This window comes from Rhinoraja longicauda, chromosome 28, assembly GCF_053455715.1.
Source record: "Rhinoraja longicauda isolate Sanriku21f chromosome 28, sRhiLon1.1, whole genome shotgun sequence".
In the NCBI taxonomy this organism is placed as follows: Eukaryota; Metazoa; Chordata; class Chondrichthyes; order Rajiformes; family Arhynchobatidae; genus Rhinoraja; species Rhinoraja longicauda.
The window spans coordinates 17,304,546-17,326,054 of NC_135980.1; the positions used below are offsets into that span (position 1 = coordinate 17,304,546).

Below are 21,509 nucleotides of genomic sequence, written 5' to 3' on the forward strand. Positions count from 1 at the left end.
AAAAAAATGATTACCATAGAGAACTGGAGAAGAAAGGTCCAGTGAGTACACTGACCCAGCTCTACATAGTTGTGATGTCTTAAACATCATGATTCACAATAATCTTCTTCATCAGCTAATATAACTGCCTGAGAGTACTAAATGAAAATGAATAAATCCCAAATCTAATTGCATCTAGATGAAATTAGATTTTTTTTAATGCTGTCTTTTGGACCTCTTGCAAGAATAGCAAGTATGTTCAAATTAATTCTCCAAAGAATAGAAACTGCAAACTATTTTACATTATATATAACTGGACAATGTATAATATTTCATAAACCATCTAGTAATGGAATAGTCAAATATTGAAACAATATTCAGCAAGAATAATGATCAATTTATAATTGATAGATTTAAGGGCACTGCACCTTGTTCCCTCCATGGCAACATAACCAGCATTACATATTTCTGATTTCCAACATCTATAGATTTTAATTTCTCACTAATAAAGATAAAAAAGATTAATTTCAAACCATTTTGTTTATAATATGTGAAACTGGTTGTCTCCACATTCCACCCCAGTACAGTATAACTAATAACCGGACATGCATGACAAGCAGATCTTCTGAACTATTGGATGTTAACCCTATTGATACCCCAACATCCTTTTAGATTTTTCTAGACTTTACATGGTATTGTACTAAATTGTCCAGTGAACCCGATAAGTTTCAGGATAAAAGACACAAAGTGCTGGAGTAACTCAGCAAGTCAGGTAGCAACTCTGGAGATCGTGGATAGCATTGGCGATCAAAGCTTACAAAATTCTGCTCATAATAACTACCCACCTGCAGCTCGGCAAACATCACTGTGTGGATCCCTCTGATACCGTTGGTAACATTCACACTTAAATGATCCATGCAGGTTAACACAAATCTGGTCACATACATTCGAGTTTCTACACTCATCCACATCTGAATAAAACACAGACATTACTGAATTTGACCAGATCAATTAAAGCATTCTGACATTCATCAGTTTACATAATATAAATTGAGTTACATTGTATATGAACAACCACCCATGCCGAGTGAATGGATCAATAATATTACACATAGTTTCGATGTTTTATAACAGTGAGCATCTGGTGCACAATGCTGGACGTTAATGGAAGTGAGTAACATTGGATCTGATCTTGGGGGAAGGGGAATTGGGATGGGGAAACAATGTTGCTTCATTGATGCATTTAATTTCAAACTTAACTACAGTACACTTGGTCCCTTCATTTAAATTAAGAATAGATTATGAATAGCTAAGGTTCCCTGTGGCACCTCACTAGCTTCCGATTTCCAAATCGGAAAGTGACCCTCCAATGCCCATTCATTCAGTTGAATGAGTCAATCCCCCATTATCAATATATTACCCACTCTTATCCTGCACAATAAGTAACCTTCTGAATACACCACACTACTGGTTCCCCTTATTCACCAGATTGTTTATCCCTCAAAATCTCCATCAAGATGGTCACACTATTTCACTTTCGTAAAACCACATGATTTTTTACGTGCTCTGCCCATGCATGCTCTTTAGCCACAAGGTTAACTGAAGAACATTTTGCAGATGGTATCTGCTGCAATGGGTGTGCACAAGTGCTGGAACAGGTGAATGATCAGAACTGTGGAATGGATGCTATCAAACTGTCATGCTTCTTGTACTATGTCCAGCATTGTCTATGGTGGAAAAGCTCTGGAAGTCAGAATATCATCAGACTGGACACCAATCTCAAACCTGCTCTTACAATGCTGTATTTATGTAGCTAGTCCAGTTAAATTTCAGGTCAATGAATCATTGAATAGATATAATACATGGCCATTCAGCCCATCAAACTTCTACTGGAGATATCTGCTATTGATTATTGATATGTATATTGATGGCGAGGGACACAGCAATGATAATGCCACCGAGTTTCAAGTGTACATATGTCCTTGAGCACGGAACGGGACTCATCCATGCCGACCAAAATGTACATTCACGCTAATCCCATTTTCCTCCATAGAAACATAGAAAATAGGTGCAGGAGTAGGCCATTCGGCCCTTCGAGCCTGCACCGCCATTCAATATGATCATGGCTGATCATCCAGCTCAGTAACCTGTACCTGCCTTTTCTCCATACCTCCTGATCCCTTTAGCCACAAGGGCCACATCTAACTCCCTCTTAAATATAGCCAATGAACTGGCCTCAACTACCTTCTGTGGCAGAGAATTCCACAGACTCACCACTCTCTGTGTGAAGAAATTTTTTCTCATCTCCATTTGGCTCCTATCCCTCTATTCCATTCGTATGCTGCTTCTTATTCACTGAGATGGATTGATGCCCTCCTCTGGCAGCTTGATCTAAATACTTCCCTCCCTGTGTGTGAAAAACTTGCCTCTCATATTTGCCCACTCGCCTTACGCCTATGTCTTCCAGTTTTAGACTCTAGTCGTGGAAAGGTCTAACCATCTGCCCCACATAATATATTATAAACCTTAGATCACCCTTCAGTCACCCGTGAGAACTACCCTAGCTTCCTCCTAATGAACCTCTCCTACACTAGTTTGATCACTGCCACATCCTTTCTCTACTGTGGCGAATGGAACTGCACACAACATAACAAGTGTTGCCTAACCAAAAAGGTGCTTAGACTCTTTCTTGTTTGAGACAGCCGTTACCTGGCACTTGAGGCATAAATGTTACTTACCTATTGTCAGCCCATACCTGCACAAAGATGTAGGTTAGTTCATTTGATAATGAGTTGTGAATGGAAATGAACCCTGTAATCAGCATTGTAAGAAAATAACTGCAGATGCTGGTACAAATCGAAGGTATTTATTCACAAAATGCTGGAGTAACTCAGCAGGTCAGGCAGCATCTCAGGAGAGAAGGAATGGGTGACGTTTCGGGTCGAGACCCTTCTTCATCCAGAGATCTGACTGCAATTTCAGCCAATGCTTCACCGTAATCAGCATTGATCACCTCCACGCATTGATCACCTCCACTACTGCAATGAAGGCCTTGGTGAAACAGCTGAAGATGGTTAGGCCTGGAACACTGTCTGGAGAAACATTCTGTAGTGATGCGCCGAGGTTGGTAACAACCTCAACTACCATCCTTTGAGCAGTATATACTCCAAACATCAGATGGCTTCCCCCTTGATGCCCATTGACTTCAGTTTTAACAGGACATCATGATACCACAAGCAGTCAAATTCCAACGAGATCATCCATGATCATATTGAATGGCGGTGCAGGCTTGAAGGGCCGAATGGCCTACTCCTGCACCTATTTTCTATGTTTCTATGTTTCTATCACAATGGGTGTTAACACTGTACACAGCAAAAAAAGATTGATCTAATTTCCAGCAACACATACAACCTTAAGGAGTTACTGAGATACTTTAAAAATCTGTTTGTATAAACTCACCCACACAAGTGAAATGATTTATCAGCTCTAATCCAGCTGGACAAGCACACTCATAACCTAAAGGAAGGTCCCAGCAATAATCAGAACACTTTCCATTTGCTTCCAAGCACTCATTCCGATCTGCCAAACAAAAAAAAAGTACATAAAGAGCTACATCAAAACATATTCCTATAATTGCAATCCTAATACAAAAATATTTACTCGAGCAATTTCAGCCAGAGATCTGACTGCAATTCCAGCCAATGCTTTACCAGGCTAAGCTCAGAGGAGTATCAAAACATGCAGAACGATTATCTTTTGGGTCTGAAGGGATACTATCTTATGAGTCCCCTTGTGATTTTACACACCTCTATAAGATAACAGCTCAGCCTGTGCTCCAAGGTATAAAGCCTTAGCCTGCCCAACTCTCCCTGTAGCTCAAGCCTCACGTCCTGGCAACATCCTTGCAAATCTCTGCACTATTCCAGCTTAATGGCATTTTTATTTTACCTCTAAATTTACTACTGAAATCCAGGGCTCAACTCGTGTTAAGTCTGCAGTTCTGGGTGCATGTTTAAGATGTAAGCTATAGCTGGTCACTACTTTACTGAAAACTGGGTTAGTTTATGAGTCTCCTCACTGCAATCCTTGGAGCTCTGGGCTCTCTCCAGGCTTTGTCATGTTTGCTGCATTAGTCGTACTATGAAGATAAAAGGGTTTGCTGATGCCTCAATAGGATTTTGAAAAGCTGTAGCAAAAACACCAACCTCTCAAATTCTGGCCGTCTGTTAAAGTATATGCTTTCTAATTATTGCTACAAGTATTTTGAATACCTGGCTCCTAAATCTCTTTGGACCTGTGATATTCCCAACTTTTCTGTTATGGATTACCTCAGTAACCTGCACTGAATTTCAATTTAATCTATTTACAATTTTATGCTGCAGGGCATTTAGAGTGCTGTTGAACCAACATCTGTTGCAAGGAAGATTTTGGAATCAATAATTAGTGACTGAGTAGACTGACAAATGTGATTTTCGAGCTGAAATGGATTTCTTAAAGGACTAAAGCGTGTCTAATGAGACACAGGATACTTCTCCCCAAGCTCAGTACTCCACTTGCCCCAATTTGGCTCCACCATCAAACCGATTTCTTCAGAGGTCACATCACTATGACAAAGCAGGGTGGGACAAGGCCATGTGTGAAACGTGAAACCCACCATATATGTCAAGTCCAATGGCTTGTTTTGCTACTTGTACATACAACACAAGAAAATCAAGTATTCATTCAATACAAGTACATACTTTGTACATACAACACAAGAAAACATGCATTAAAGTCCCTGCACACTTACTGCAATTCGCCTCATCGCTACCATCAGTGCAATCAGGAAAGTTGTCGCAAGCTGATTGTAGCTCGATGCACTGTCCAGTGTCACACAGGAACTCGAACTCACCACACTTTCCAAGCTGCACTGCTATTTCCTTGCAAAGGTTATCAGATTCATCAGCCCCTGAGGGGCAATCCTGCTGACTGTCACAGAGTCGGTATTTGGAAATACAGACTGAGGAGTTGCTGCACCGGAATTCATGAGGTCGGCATCCTGATAAAGTACAGTTCTGTTCATCAGTCCCATCGCTACAGTCGTCTCTTCCATTACATAACGCCAGCACAGAAATACAGTGTCCATTCAAGCACTGGAATTCATCCTTACTACATCCCACATCACCTACAATACAAACAGGTGAAATGGAATTCATAGCACAGTATAATTAAACAATTACTCATGAAATTATAATGATCGCTTCCCAATCATTCACAAAGCACCTTCCCTTCAAGTCAAGTCAAGCCCGCCACAACCCCACAGGTCTCTCGTCCTTTATCAATAGCCATTTCAGCTTCACTTTATGTCATATCCTGCCTTAAACAAAAATGCAATTTGTGAAACCCTGTACTATTTTGTAAGCTCACAAAGTGGAACAAATCTTCAGACCCACTTCACCTGCTCTTGGGGGCCAGAGGAAAAGCAGATGATTTCCACCAGTTTAATATGGTGTTTGAGAAACTTCCCCACAGCAGCAGTGAGCACTACACTGCGAGATCCCTCACATTCAAGGACCCATAGGAGGTCAACACGAAAGCGAGGGCAAAGAATGCAGTTTCACAGAATGACAATGAATGTATGGTTGGTAAAATAGCAAATAAATAAGAATTGCTGTTTGACAAACCATTAAGACTGGAAATCTTACTGGAGCCAATGTTTTCATTGTCATGGTGAGCAATGTTTTATTTCCAAAGTTAGGTCAAGCCCCCAAATGTCCTCCTCACCCACTAACCTCAAATCCTCACCCACCAACCAGGCCTCTCCCATCTGTGACAACAACCCCTTTCACTGATGTTTCTGCCCCACTTCTACATTCCCCCTGTCCAACTCACTACGCCATCACCACATCTGTCCATCCTTAATGCCCGTATCCTCGTCCTTTCTGCCTCCCATCCTTACTCACCCATCCTTACTGTCCCTTCCCGTCCTTACTGCTCCTGTCCTCGGCCTTAATGCACCCATCCTTACTGTCCCTACCCCTGCCCTTAGAGCCCCTAACCATCCTTATAGCCCCTGTCCTTACTGCCCCTACATAGAAACATAGAAAATAGGTGCAGGAGTAGGCCCTTCGGCCCTTCGAGCCTGCACCGCCATTCAATATGATCATGGCTGATCATCCAGCTCAGTAACCTGTACCTGCCTTCTCTCCATACCCACTGATCCCTTTAGCCACAAGGGCCACATCTAACTCCCTCTTAAATATAGCCTTCGACAAGGTCCCACATAGGAGATTAGTGGGCAAAATTAGGGCACATGGTATTGGGGGTAGGGTACTGACATGGATAGAAAATTGGTTAACAGACAGAAAGCAAAGAGTGGGGATAAATGGGTCCCTTTCGGAATGGCAGGTAGTGACCAGTGGGGTACCGCAAGGTTCGGTGCTGGGACCCCAGCTATTTACGATATACATTAATGACTTAGACGGAGGGATTAAAAGTACCATTAGCAAATTTGCAGATGATACTAAGTTGGGGGGTAGTGTGAATTGTGAGGAAGATGCAATAAGGCTGCAGGGTGACCTGGACAGGTTGTGTGAGTGGGCGGATACATGGCAGATGCAGTTTAATGTAGATAAGTGTGAGGTTATTCACTTTGGAAGTAAGAATAGAAAGGCAGATTATTATCTGAATGGTGTCAAGTTAGGAGGAGGGGGAGTTCAACGAGATCTGGGTGTCCTAGTGCATCAGTCAATGAAAGGAAGCATGCAGGTTCAGCAGGCAGTGAAGAAAGCCAATGGAATGTTGGCCTTCGTAACAAGAGGAGTTGAGTATAGGAGCAAAGAGGTCCTTCTACAGTTGTACCGGGCCCTGGTGAGACCGCACCTGGAGTACTGTGTGCAGTTTTGGTCTCCAAATTTGAGGAAGGATATTCTTGCTATGGAGGGCGTGCAGCGTAGGTTCACTAGATTAATTCCCGGAATGGCGGGACTGTCGTATGTTGAAAGGCTGGAGCGATTGGGCTTGTATACACTGGAATTTAGAAGGATGAGGGGGGATCTTATTGAAACATATAAGATAATTAGGGGATTGGACACATTAGAGGCAGATAACATGTTCCCAATGTTGGGGGAGTCCAGAACAAGGGGCCACAGTTTGAGAATAAGGGGTAGGCCATTTAGAACGGAGATGAGGAAGAACTTTTTCAGTCAGAGGGTGGTGAAGGTGTGGAATTCTCTGCCTCAGAAGGCAGTGGAGGCCAGTTCATTGGATGCTTTCAAGAGAGAGCTGGATAGAGCTCTTAAGGATAGCGGAGTGAGGGGGTATGGGGAGAAGGCAGGAACGGGGTACTGATTGATAGTGATCAGCCATGATCGCATTGAATGGCGGTGCTGGCTCGAAGGGCTGAATGGCCTACTCCTGCACCTATTGTCTATTGTCTATTGTCTATTAAATATAGCCAATGAACTGGCCTCAACTACCTTCTGTGGCAGAGAATTCCACAGACTCACCACTCTCTGTGTGAAGAAATGTTTTCTCATCTCGGTCCTAAAAGACTTCCCCCTTATCCTTAAGCTGTGACCCCTGGTTCTGGACTTCCTCAACATCAGGAACAATCTTCCCGCATCTAGCCTCTCCAATCCCTTAAGAATTTTATATGTTTCAATAAGATCCCCCCTCAGTCTTCTAAATTCCAGCGAGTATAAGCCTAGTCTATCCAGTCTTTCTTCATATGAAAGTCCTGCCATTCCAGGGATCAATCTGGTGAACCTTCTCTGTACTCCCTCTAAGGCTAGAATGTCTTTCCTCAGATTAGGAGACCAAAACTGTACACAATACTCCAGGTGCGGTCTCACCAAGGCCCTGTACAACTGCAGCAGAACCTCCCTGCTCCTATACTCAAATCCTCTTGCTATGAATGCCAACATACCATTCGCTTTCTTCACTGCCTGCTGCACCTGCACGCTTGCTTTCAATGACTGGTGCACCATGACACCCAGGTCACGTTGCATCTCCCCTTTTCCTAATTGGCCATCATTCAGGTAATACTCTGCTTTCCTGTTCTTGCCGCCAAAGTGGATAACCTCACATTTATCCACATTATATTGCATCTGCCATGCATTTGCCCACTCTCCTAATCTATCCAAGTCACTCTGCAGCCTCCTAGCATCCTCCTCGCAGCTAACACTGCCACCAAGCTTCATGTCATCCGCAAACTTAGAGATATTGCATTCAATTCCCTCGTCCAAATCATTAATAAATATTGTAAATAACTGGGGTCCCAGCACTGAACCTTGCGGTACCCCACTAGTCACTGCCTGCCATTCCGAAAAGGACCCGTTTATTCCTACTCTTTGCTTCCTGTCCGCCAACCAATTCTCTATCCACCTCAACACTGAACCCCCAATACCGTGTGCTTTAAGTTTGTACCCCAATCTCCTATGGGGGACCTTGTCGAAGGCCTTCTGAAAGTCCAGATATAACACATCGACTGGTTCTCCCTTATCCACTCTACTAGTTACATCCTCGAAAAATTCTATAAGATTCGTCAGGCATGATTTGCCTTTCATAAATCCATGTTGACTTTGTCCGATGATTTCACCACTTTCCAAATGTGATGCTATCACATCTCTAGCATTTTCCCCACTACCGATGTTAGGCTAACTGATCTATAATTCCCCGTTTTCTCTCTACCTCCCTTTTTAAAAAGTGGGGTTACATTAGCTACCCTCCAATCCTCAGGAACTACTCCAGAATCTAAAGAGTTTTGAAAAATTATCACTAATGCATCCACTATTTCTGAGGCTACTTCCTTAAGCACTCTGGGATGCAGCCTATCTGGCCCTGGGGATTTATCGGCCTTTAATCCATTTAATTTACCTAACACCACTTCCCAACTAACCTGGATTTCCCTCAGTTCCTCCATCTCGTTAGACCCCCGATCCCCTGCTATTTCCGGCAGATTGTTTATGTCTTCCCTAGTGAAGACAGAACCAAAGTAGTTGTTCAATTGGTCTGCCATCTCCTTATCATATCATATCATATCATATATATACAGCCGGAAACAGGCCTTTTCGGCCCTCCAAGTCCGTGCCGCCCAGTGATCCCCGTACATTAACACTATCCTACACCCACTAGGGACAATTTTTACATTTACCCAGCCAATTAACCTACATACCTGTACGTCTTTGGAGTGTGGGAGGAAACCGAAGATCTCGGAGAAAACCCACGCAGGTCACGGGGAGAACGTACAAACTCCTAACAGTGCAGCACCCGTAGTCAGGATCGAACCTGAGTCCTTGTTCCCTATGATCAATTCACCTGTTTCCGACTGCAAGGGACCTACATTTGTCTTAACTAGTCTTTTTCTCTTCACATATCTATAAAAGCTTTTGCAGTCAGTTTTTATGTTCCCTCCCAGTTTTCTCTCATAATCTATTTTCCCTTTCCTAATTAAGCCCTTTGTCCTCCTCTGCTGGACTCTGAATTTCTCCCAGTCCTCTGGTATGATACTTTTTCTGGCTAATTTATATGCTTCATCTTTTGTTTTAATACTATCCTTGATTTCCCTTATTAGCCACGGATGCACTACCTTTCCTGGTTTGTTCTTTTGCCAAACTGGGATGAACAATTGTTGTAGTTCATCCATGCAATCTTTAAATGCCTTCCATTGCATGTCCACCATCAACCCTTTATGTATAAATTGCCAGTCTATCTTGGACAATTCACGTCTCATACCCTCAGTTACCTTTCTTTAAATTCAGAACACTTGTTTCTGAATTGACTTTGTCACTCTCCATCCTAATGAAGAACTCCACCATATTATTGTCACTCTTGCCCAAGGGGCCTCGCACAACAAGACTGCTAACTAACCCTTCCTCATTACTCAATACCCAGTCTAGAATGGCCTGCTCTCTCGTTGGTTCCTCAACATGTTGGTTTAGAAAACCATCTCGCAAACATTCCAAGAAATCCTCTTCCTCAGCACCCCTGCCAATTTGGTTCACCCAATCTATATGTAGGTTGAAGTCACCCATTATAACTGCTGCACCTTTAGTGCACGCATTTCTAATTTCCTGTTTGATGCCATCCCCAACCTCACTACTGCTGTTAGGTGGCCTGTACACAACTCCCACTAGCGTTTTCTGCCCCTTAGTGTTTCGCAGCTCTACCCATATCGATTCCACATCCTCCAAGCTAATGTCCTTCCTTTCCACTGCTTTAATCTCCTCTCTAACCAGCAACGCTACCCCACCTCCTTTTCCTTTCTGTCTATCCCACCTGAATATAGAATATCCCTGGATGTTGAGCTCCCAGCCTTGGTCACCCTGGAGCCATGTCTCCGTAATCCCAACTATATCATAATCATTAATAACTATCTCCACATTTAATTCATCCACCTTATTACGTATACTCCTTGCATTCAGGCTTGTTTTTACAACTCTCTTACCCCTTATACAATTATGTTGAAAGGTGGCCCTTTTTGATTTTTACCCTGGATTTGTCTGCTTGCCACTTTTACTCTTCACCTTGCTACCTATTGCTTCTACCCTCATTTTACACCCCTCTGTCTCTCTGCTCCTGCTCCCATCCCCCTGCCACATTAGCTTAAATCCTCCCCGACAGCACTAGCAAACACTCCCCCTAGGACATTGGTTCCATTCCAGCTCAGGTGCAGACCGTCCTGTTTGTACTGGTCCCACCTCTCCCAGAACTGGTTCCAATGTCCGAAAAATTTGAATCCCTCCCCCTTGCACCATTTTTCAAGCCACGCTTATTCATCTGAAATATCCTCCTATTCCTACTCTGACTAGCATGTGGCACTGGTAGTAATCCAGAGATTATTACCTTTGAGGTCCTACTTTTAAGTTTATCTCCTAGCTCTCTAAATTCACCTTGTAGGACCTCATCCCGTTTATTACCTAAATCGTTGGTGCCAATGTGCACCACGACAACTGGCTGCTCCCCCTCCCCCTCCAGAATGTCCTACCACTGCATTAATCCTTACTGCCCCCTGTCCTTACCCGCATACTTTCTCTACCCCTGTCCTTATTAACCCGGCATGTCTTTATTCCCCCTCCCCCCTCAACTGTCTCGATCTCTGCCGTTATTAATCCGACACCTGTCTTTACCCTGTCCTCACTGCCTCTACCCCTGCATTTTGAGCCCCTCTACCTGGCATTATTACCCCTACCCCTGTCCACACTGCCTCTACCCCTGCATTTAGAGCCCCTCTACCTGGCATTATTACCCCTGTCCTCACTGCCTCTACCCCTGCATTTAGAGCCCCTATACCTGGCATTATTACCCCTACCCTCATTGTCCCCTAATGCAGAGGACTAGTCGGCAAGGTCGTCGTCGCCAGGGTTACGGGCGCCGGCAGCCAATAGGATGAGGCGATGTAGGGGGGGCGGGTCGAAGCGGCTCGGGCTGTCCGGCCACCAGCATGTCGTGTCGAGCCGGACCGGGCTAGGCCGATGCACCGCTGCTGTTCCTTACCTTCCGCCCGGCTGCCGCTGCTGCCCCAGCCCGAGACGGCAGCTCCCCCTGTCACCGACCCGGTGGCGGCGGCCGCAGCCATCGCCAGCAGCAACAGCAACCCGCACATGTCCCGCGCGCTTTGTACACCTCTCGACGTAAGGACGCCCGGCCTACGTGTGCGCGGTCCACCGGGAGGGCGCACGTTTCGGGGCCGCGCGCGATTCGGGGCCGCGCAGTGCCCGTGACAACGGGGCGGTCGCGAAGTCACCAGGAGCAAAACATGACAACTGGTGCAGTCTGTCAGACACGAGCCTGCGTTCCTCCGCCTCCACAGCTTTTTGGGCTAAACAATCTAGGAGGTGATCCCTTCAACTCCCTCCCACAGTGCCTCTATTTTCTTTAAGTTTAAAGAGTTTCACCATATCACCGAATACTTGAACAAAATTCGACAGATGTAATGCAGAAAGTATCCTGGTTGCACCATAACTTGGTGCAGCAATTCCAAAACACATGAATGCAAAAGGCTGAAAAGAGTGGTGGACTCAGAACAGTTCACCGTGTGCGCAGCACTCCCAAACATCAAAAGCATTTACCTGAGGTGCTGCCTCAAGAAAGGGCTATCTGTCACCAAGGATCCCCACCATGTTTACCATGCCCGCTGCTTGCTGTTCCAGTCAGACAGGAGGTACAGAAGCCCAATGTTCTACACCACCAGGTCAGGGACAGCTATTTTCCTACAGCTGATTTGACCTGCGCAATCCTAATCTACCTTGACAATGAACACTATGGACCTTTTCCACTAGCGAGACTTGTTTTCTAATTGTGTTTGCACTAATGTATTGTGTGTTGCACACTTTATTTTGGACTGACTTGAGAGGCTAGTTTTTTTTTTCTTATTGGAAGATAAGCCTTCGCTCGTAGAAGATTATAGAAATATGAAGGGCATATGTAGGATAGATAGTCAATGCCCATTGACTAACAATGTGGAGAATCTACAAGTTAATTCCAAAGTTCAATTAAATGCCAAATGTTACTTACAAAACTTAATTAAATTTTTGTAAAAGATGAGCTCCAAAAGCCTCAGTGTTGGTTGGATTTAGGTGAGGAAGGATGTGAGGTGGTTCCGGGCAGAGAACAAATGTTGCTCTGGGATGGCTGGGCCGAATGGTATATCCTGTGAATCCTCCATAAACTGTTGCTCTTCACTTAATGTTACGATGATGCGGCCTCTTCAACACTTCCTGGAGCACCCTCATAGACGTAATCTTTCCCGTGGCTTGAAGATGTCACTGTGATTGGACAGGCTGTGGAAACAGACCACAGTCTGAAGGATGTTGGGCAGTCGTGGTGGGGATGCTGGAATTTGATCCCATATAACTACAATGTTTTGTATGCATATCATTCCTTGTACCTTGTATGAAATCATGAGGGACATAATTCATTTCAAACGTCACATTCCTTTCCCCAAGGTCAGAGAGCCTAAGATTACAGGGCATAGGTTTAAGGTAAGAGGGGAAAGATTTAAAAGGGACCTGAAGGGCAACTAGGGGGTGTGCGGTATGTATCGATCTAGCTGTCAGAGCAAATGCCAGTGAAAGATATGATTAGAACATTTAAAAGACACTCGGACAGATACATGGAAAGGTTATGGAAGGATATGGGCCAATTGCACGCAGATGGGACTAGTTCAGGTAGACAATTTAATTGGCATAGGCAAGTTCGGCCAAAAGGCTGTTTTCAAGCGGTATTGTGACACTCTAAATCTACGAGATGTTGGTCAAGTGCCCCAGATCAGCCAGATCCACTGTCAGCTGAGAACATGCATGAGATTAATGCAGATGCCTGAATATTTCCATTACTGCCAGCACCACAAGTAAAGTTAGATGTGGCAATGCTCTCACCATCACCATCCTGCTCAAGGCAACATGCTTCCTGATTAAGTGTAGTGTCACCTCTGGCATGGGGACCCAATTGTCCTATGATATACATTCACCATGCTGAACTAAAGACAACGCCGACCAGCATTCTCTCCATTTGTGATGACAAATGCTTGACTAAACTTTTGGAATTTTTTGAGGATGCAACTGACTCATTTTTTGGAATTTTTGAGGATGTAACAAGTAGAATAGATAAAGGAGAGCCAGTGGTTGTGTATCTGGACTTTCAAAAAGCTTTTGACAAGGTCCCACACAAGAGATTAGTGTGCAAAATTAGAGCACATGGTATTGGGGGTAGGGTATTGACATGGATAAAGAACAGGTTGCCAGACAGGAAGCAAAGAATAGGAATTAACAGGTCCTTTTCAGAATGGCAGGCAGCGACTAGTGGGGTGCCGCAAGGCTCGGTGCTGGGACCCCAGTTGTTTACAATATACATTAACGATCTAGACGAGGGAATTAATAATATCTCTAAGCTTACGGATGACTCAAAGCTGGGTGGCAGTGTGAGCTGCGAGAAGCATGCTATGAGGCTGCAGGGTGACTTGGATAGGTTGGGTGAGTGGGCAGATGCATTATAATGTGGATCAATGTGAGGTTATCCACTTTGGTAGCAAGAACAGGAAGGCAGATTATTATCTGAATGGATAGGAAAAAAAACTGCAGATGCTGGTTTAAATCGAAGGTAGACACAAACTGCTGGAGTAACTCAACGGGACAGGCAGCATCTCTGGAGAGAAGGAATGGGTGACATTTCGGGTCGAGACCCTTCTTTAGACATGGTATCAGATTAGAAGAAGGGGAGGTGCAACGAGACCTGGGTGTGCTTGTACATCAGTCACTGAAAGTAAGCATGCAGATACAGTAGGCAGTGAAGAAAGCCAATGGCATGTTGGCCTTCATTTCGAGAGGATTTGAGTTTAGGAGCAAGGAGGTCCCACTGCAGTTGTACAGGGCTCTGGTGAGTCCGCACCTGGAGTATTGTGTGCAATTTTGGTCTCCTAATTTGAGGAAGGACATTATTGCTATTGAGGGAGTTCAGTGTAAGTTCACCCGGTTAATTCCCGGGATGGTGGGACTGATGTATGATGAATGAATGGGTCAACTGGGCTTGTATTCACTGGAATTTAGAAGGATGAGAGGGGATCTTATAGAAACATATAAAATTCTTAGAGGATTTGACAGGGTAGTTGCGGGAGTCCAGAACCAGGGATCACAGTTTAAGAATAGGGGGTAGACCATTTAGGACTAAGATAAGGAAAAACATTCTCAACCAGAGAGTTGTGAATCTGTGGTATTCTCTGCCAAAGAAAGCAGTGGAGGTCAATTCACGGGATGTTTTCAAGAGAGAGTTAGATTTAGCTCTGAGGGCTAAGGAAATCAAGGGATATGGGGAAAAAGCTGGAACGGGAAACTGATTTTGGATGATCAGCCACGATCATATTAAATGGCGGTGCTGGTTCAAAGGGCCGAATGGCCTACTCCTGCACCTATTTTCTCTGATATCCATGAGCCACAGTTTAAGAATAAGGGGTAGGCCATTTAGAACTGAGATGAGGAAAAACCTTTTCAGTCAGAGTTGTGAATCTGTGGAATTCTCTGCCTCAGAAGGCAGTGGAGGCCAATTCTCTGAATGCATTCAAGAGAGAGCTAGATAGAGCTCTTAAGGATAGCGGAGTCAGGGGGTATGGGGAGAAGGCAGGAACGGGGTACTGATTGAGAATGATCAGCCATGATCACATTGAATGGCGGTGCAGGCTCGAAGGGCCAAATGGCTTCCTCCTGCACCTATTGTCTATTGTCTATTGTCTATTCCTCGTCCATCCATCAGCAGTGCATATCAACCCCGACATTGCTCCTTTGACATATTTCTTTCGATGGTTACTTCATTAACCAACGTCTGACCATTAATCACCACTTCCCTTTACCTCATCCCCACTCAATTCCCACCATCAGCACCCACCCATCTTGCAGCTCTCGCTCCAATTATTTCCCAACTGCAACAATTGGCTGTACCTTCAGTTGTAGCAGTTCTGATGTTGGACAGCAGGGGATTTTAAAAAAAAATATCAAAAAATACTTTATTCAAGTAATAAATATTTACAAAACATCTTCTTTTTAACAACCCCATCCGACATTTCCGGAGGTTACACGTTCAATACACATATTCATTTCCAACTTTACATTGAAATTTACACAGTATCCCTGATTTGGAGGGGCGTCTCCACCACACCCTGCCCCCCATGTCCAGCAGCGGAAGGACCCTAGACTGTCCTCCCCCACAGGGCCTTAGCGTTGGCTGCACCGAGCTTCAGTGCGTCCCTCACCACGTACTCCTGCAGTCTGCAGCGGGCCAGTCGGCAACATTCCTTGACGGACAGCTCGCTCGGCTGGGAGGTTAACAAAGCTCGGGCAGACCAAAGAGCGTCTTTCACCGAGTTGATGACCTTCCAGCAGCACTCGATGTCAGTCTCCGAATGCGTCCCTGGGAACAGTCCGTAGATCACAGAGTCCTCTGTGACGGAGCTGCTCGGAATAAATCGTGACAGGGACCCCTGCAAACCTCTCCAGACTCTCTTGGCAAATCCACACTCTGTGAAGAGGTGGGCCACCGTGTCCTCTCCATAGCAGCCGTCCCGAGGGCAGCATGCGCTGGTAGTGAGGTTCCGGCGGTGCAGGAAGGATCTGACTGGGAGGGCTCCCCTCACCGCCAGCCAAGCCAGGTCTTGGTGCTTGTTGGTGAATTCTGGCGATGAGGCATTTTGCCAGATAAGCTGGGCAGTCTGCTTTGGGAACCATGCCACAGGATCCATGGAGTCATTCCCCTGCAGTGCCTGCAGGACGTTCCGTGCTGACCACTGCCCGATGGACTTGTGGTCAAAGGTGTTGGTCCGGAAGAACCTTTCCACGAGCGACAGATGGTGGGGCAATGTCCAGCTGACTGGCACATTGCGTGGCATCTGCGCCAGGCCCATCCTTCGCAACACCGGGGACAGGTAGAACCTCAGCAGGTAGTGGCGCTTGGTGCACACGTGCCTTGGCTCTACGCTCCGCCTGATGCAGCCACACACAAAGGTGGCCATCTGGATGAGGGCGACGTTGGGCACACTTTTACCCCCATTGTCTGCCGACTTGTGCATTGTGGCTCGTCGCACCCGGTCCATCGTCGACCCCCAAATGAAGTGGAAGACGGCCCGGGTGATCCCCATGGCGTAGGAGGGAGGGACGGGCCACACCTGCGCCAAGTACAGCAGCCCCGAGAGCGCCTCACACCTGATGACCAGATTTTTCCCTGTGAAGGAGAGGGAGCGCTGCTTCCACAGCTCCAGCTTCTTCCCTACCTTGGCTATCCGCTCCAGCCAATTCTTGTCACACGCCTCAGCGTTCCCGAACCAGATGCCCAGCACCATCAAGAAGTCAGGCTTGATGGTGAAGGGGATGGACGATCGTTCGGGCCAGTTGCCAAAGAGCATGGCCTCGCTCTTCCTTCGGTTTACCCTGGCCCTACCCTGGCCAACTCAAACTGGTCGCAGACGCTGATCAGTCTGCGGACCGATCCTGGATCCGAGCAGAAGACGGCGACAACGTCCATGTACAGGGAGGCCTTGACCTGAGTGCCCCCACTGTCTGGCAATGTCACTCCTCTTATGCTCGCATCCTTCCTGATGGATTCGGCAAAGGATTCAATACAACAGACGAACAAGACAGGGGAGAGAGGGCAACCCTGCCTGACTCCAGACCTGATGGGGAAGCTGTCTGATTCCCACCCATTGATTTGGACTGCACTACAGATATTGGTGTAGAGCAGTTGGATCCACTTCCTGATTTCCTCCCCAAAGCCCATTTTGAAGAGCACGTCCCTCATGTACGTGTGCGATATCCTGTCGAAGGCCTTCTCCTGGTCCAAGCTGACCAGGCAGGCATCCACCCATCTGTCCTGCACGTAGGCGATGGTATCTCTCAGCAGCACCAGGCTGTCTGAGATTTTCCTGCCAGGTACAGCACAGGTTTGGTCCGGGTGGATCACCTGTCCCAGAGCAGACTTGACCCGGTTGGCGATGGCCTTAGACAGGATCTTGTAGTCTACATTCAACAATGTGATGGGTCTCCAATTCCTTATATCATTCATCTCCCCCTTCTGCTTGTAGATTAGGGTGATGCTGCCCTTCCTCATAGAGTCTGACATGCTGCTGGCTAGAAGTATGTGGTTGTACACTTCCAGCAGGTCCGGGCCCACCCAGTCCCACAGAGCCCAATACAACTCTGCTGGTAAGCCGTCGCTTCCGGGAGTTTTACTCGAGTCCAAGGAACGGATGGAGCCAGTCAGCTCCTCCAGGGTCAGTGGTTGGTCCAGACTCTCCCGCTTGCTGTCGTCCAAGACTTCCGTGATGGAGGACAAGAAGTTCTGGGAAGCGGTGCTGTCTGTGGTCTTTATGTTGTACAAATCCTTATAAAAGGATCTGCAGATCCTCAGCATGTCTGTCTGCAAGGATGTTACCGAGCCGTCTTCCTCCCTGAGGCTTTTGATCACAGAGCTCCCCCTGTGAACCTTTTGGAAGAAGAAGCGTGAGCAGGTTTTATCCTGCTCCACATGGCGGACCCTGGACCGGAAGATGATCTTGGAGGATTCAGAGGTAAAGAGCCGAGCTTGCCGGCTCTTCAACTCTCTGAGTTCCTCCCTCACATCCACCCCTCTCGACTGCAGAAGGAGCAGTTGCTGCAAATCTGTCTGGAGTTGACACAATTCCCTCTTACTCTGTCTTGCTCTCTGAACACCTTTGGAGATGACGAACTTCTTGATGTTCTCGTTGGTTGCTTCCCACCAGAGTCTCGGGGAGTCAAAGAGGGGCCTCACAGTTCTCCAACATGCGTAGTCCCTCTTTAGCTCCTCAACGTTCTCTGGGGTCAACAGCTCCACATTTAACTTCCATGTCCCTCTGCCCACCTTCCGGTCCTCCTGTAGGTGACAGGAGGCCTGAAGTAGGCAGTGATCAGAGAAGAACACCGGCTTGAGGTCGGTGTGTCTGACCGTGACGGCCTTCGACGTGAAGAGGAAGTCTATCCGGGACCGGGCTGAACTGTCCGATCTCGACCAGGTGAACCAGGGATGTTGCCCGACCTCTCTCAGCAACACAGACTCACCACCACTAATGCACTTTCCCAGTCACCATGGGAACTTTGGAATCATTATTAAGTTATGGCGAGAACTGAAATAAAATGCAGGTTTAAGAGCATCTCATAATCATAATCATAATCGTAATTTATTAGCCAAGTATGTTTTGCAACATAGGAGGAATTTGGTTTGCCATACAGTCATACCAAAAAAGCAAAAAGACACACAACTACATAAACATTTGACATAAACATCCACCACAGCGGCTCCTCCACATTCCCCACTGTGATGGAAGGCAATAAAGTCTTCTTTCCTCCTTTCCTTCCGTGGTCGGGGGAGTCGAACATCCGCAGCCGGCAATCGAACTCCCACGTCAGGGCGGTCTAAGCTCCCGCATCAGGGCAGTCAAACTCCTGCGACTTGGGGTCCCCGAAGTCGGCCGCTAACCAGGGATCGCGAGCTCCACGGTTAAAGTCCGCAGGTTGGAGCACCAAAGGCCGACCCCTGGCAAAGGGATCGCTCGCTCCGAGATGTTAAAATCCGCAGGCTTCGCGGTTATGGACCTATGGAAATCCCAAACAAGAGGCCGCCAACTCCACAATGTTAGGCCGCAGTGCAGATGGAGATACGACACGGAAAAAGTCGCATCTCCGTCGAGGTAAGAGATAAGGAAAGTTTCTCCCACCCCCCACAAATATAAAACCAAAGATAAACTAAAACATACATTTTACAACAAACTAAAAACACAAAGGAAAAATATGAAGACAGACGGTTGGAGAGGCGCCCCCTGGTGGTATATCTGATCCTTATTTTACAAAAACTCCATGCATATTATACAGATGAGGGCCATTCTTCACCTTTGCAAAGTGACACTGTTATTGAGGGAATACTACACCTTCAGGCAAGGCCATGTTGTCTAAAGTGTCCAGTTTAACTATAAATTTCCTTTAGTTTTCTACAGATTAATGTACTTTATCAAAACTCAACTACCCCCCATGCCAATCCAAATCATTATTGATGTTCAGCGATGTGTACAAGAGAATGGGCCTTGCACTAAACACTCACAAGCTAAAGGTCCAGTACCACCCTGGCCCTACTGTGTCCATATTGCCCTCTAACAGTCAAGGTCTATATTAAGATCCTGGAAAATTAAGACTGCTTCTCACTTGACAAATTAATGAAATCCATCATCGGTTTCCACGTACCAGCAATGTCTTTGGCCATTTGAGGTAAAGGGAGTTTAAAGTTTAAAAATCAAGACCTCAGTTACAACACGGAGCAAGTGGCCAGTAATTCCTGTTCTCCGATACACTTTCAAGGATTGGACAACTTTCAGATCACTGGTGATATGCTATCAACACTAACCCTGCAAAACTTTCCAAATCTATTTGCAGGACAAGCATGGTAAGAGTCTTCTCCCAGGCATCAAGATTGAACAGTTTAATCTGCGGCATTGGCCAATACTGGAGCCATGAAGTGACCCTCAATCAATCACAGTGAGAAACAGGAGGATTACGTTGTGGGTTTGCAGTCCTACTTACCATATAGAGTTAAAGCTAACAAAAGACCGTCCTGTACTGAAAGTACCATACTCTCAACGGGTGGTGCAGCTGGTACAGCTGCTGCTTCACAGCGCCAGAGACCCATGTTTGATCCTGACCTCTTGTCCTGTCTGTGCAGACTTTGCATGTTCTCCCTGTTACCAAGTGGGTTTCTTCCTGCATCCCAAAGACATGTAGGTTTGTAGGTTAATTAGCTCTGCAAATTGCCTCCTAGTGTGTAATGATTGAATGAAAAGTGGGAATAACATGAGACTGGTGTGACGGGTGATCGATGGTTAGCGTGAACTCAATGGACCAAAGGGCCTGTTTCCATGTTGTATCTCTAAAAAACGGCAGAGTCTGTCCAATGTCATGCTGTGCAGCACACCTCAGTTCTTCAGGATACAGAAAACCCAACCTCGATTAGCAGTAGAAACAAGGAACTGCAGATGTTAATTTACAAAAAAAGACACCAGGTGCTAGAGCAACTCAGTGGGTCAGGCATCTTCTCTGGAGAACATGGATAGATGATGTTTCGGGTTATGATCTTCCTTCAGACTCAGGAGAGCAGAAGGAATCTCAGAGGAGGAGCAGCGAGGGAGGGTCTCACAGAATCCCTGTAGGAAAGACAACTTTTCCAAAGTAGGCATATTGTGAGGAGATTTCGCAGTGGAGCAGTCAAAATGTTGAAACAAAGAACTGTAGATGCTGATTCACAAAAAAAGATACAAAGTGCTGGAGTTACTCAGCAAGTCAGACAGCATCTCTGAAGAATATGGATGTGATGTTTCGGGTTGGAACCCTTTTTCAGACTCAGGAGTGCAGTGGGAATCACAGCAGTCCAAAGAAAGGTCCCGACCCGAAATGTCATGTATCCATGCTCTCCAGAGATGCTGCCTGACCTTCTGGGTTACCCCAGCACTTTGTGTCTATTTTTTTCTATGCAGCTGTCCTCAGAACTGAACCACATGCTCCAGCCTCTGGACTAGGACTGAGGACAGATACAGGGCTTCACCACCTTACTTGAAACCCATTTCCATTCACAGATGTGGCATCATGGAGTTTTAAAAGCTTCTGAGCAATCAAAGTAAAAGTAGTAAATTACGACAAACCTAGCCATCATGTATGTCCTCCAGGATCGTGTCAGATTCACAATGAGCAGTGACATCTTCGCAGACAGCAGCAGCCTCCTTAACCCCAGCCATTTTGACTGAATAATCCATCATAGGTCAGCAATTTGTCCCTGGAATCCATGCTGTCAGCAAACCAAGCCATTCTCCCTGCCCTCTGCCAACTAACACAGTTCCCGATTATTCTCGATCATCACCGAGCTTGTTATTTTGTTCCAGTTAATACCAACTAAATCCATCGTTCTCACCCATCTCCCCACTAACAGATCACAGGTCGGTCGTTCTGGTTGCTCCAAAAAAGCTCAAGTCGCAGAAAGCTCTCAGGTGAGTGCCCTTACTGTGTACCGATTAC

General features: G+C 46.0%; 2 protein-coding genes across 2 annotated transcripts in view; one reads left to right on the plus strand and one right to left on the minus strand.

Moving 5' to 3' along the window:
• The window catches only part of LOC144607095 (very low-density lipoprotein receptor-like), a 30,016-nt gene extending 18,388 nt beyond the window's left edge, over window positions 1–11,628 (minus strand). The window contains exons 1-4 of the mRNA XM_078423693.1: window positions 11,455–11,628; window positions 4,769–5,143; window positions 3,439–3,558; window positions 825–950 (exon numbers count right to left, since the gene is read on the minus strand). Coding sequence (XP_078279819.1) covers window positions 825–950; window positions 3,439–3,558; window positions 4,769–5,143; window positions 11,455–11,563 — 730 coding nt within the window. The 5' untranslated portion in view covers window positions 11,564–11,628. The remainder of the gene's footprint in view (window positions 1–824; window positions 951–3,438; window positions 3,559–4,768; window positions 5,144–11,454) is intronic.
• A 1,232-nt stretch (window positions 11,629–12,860) lies between these two features.
• Window positions 12,861–21,509, plus strand: part of LOC144607201 (PALM2-AKAP2 fusion protein-like) — a 51,114-nt gene continuing 42,465 nt past the window's right edge. The window contains exons 1-2 of the mRNA XM_078423881.1: window positions 12,861–12,941; window positions 21,377–21,481. Of these exons, the coding sequence (XP_078280007.1) occupies window positions 12,861–12,941; window positions 21,377–21,481 (186 nt within the window). The remainder of the gene's footprint in view (window positions 12,942–21,376; window positions 21,482–21,509) is intronic.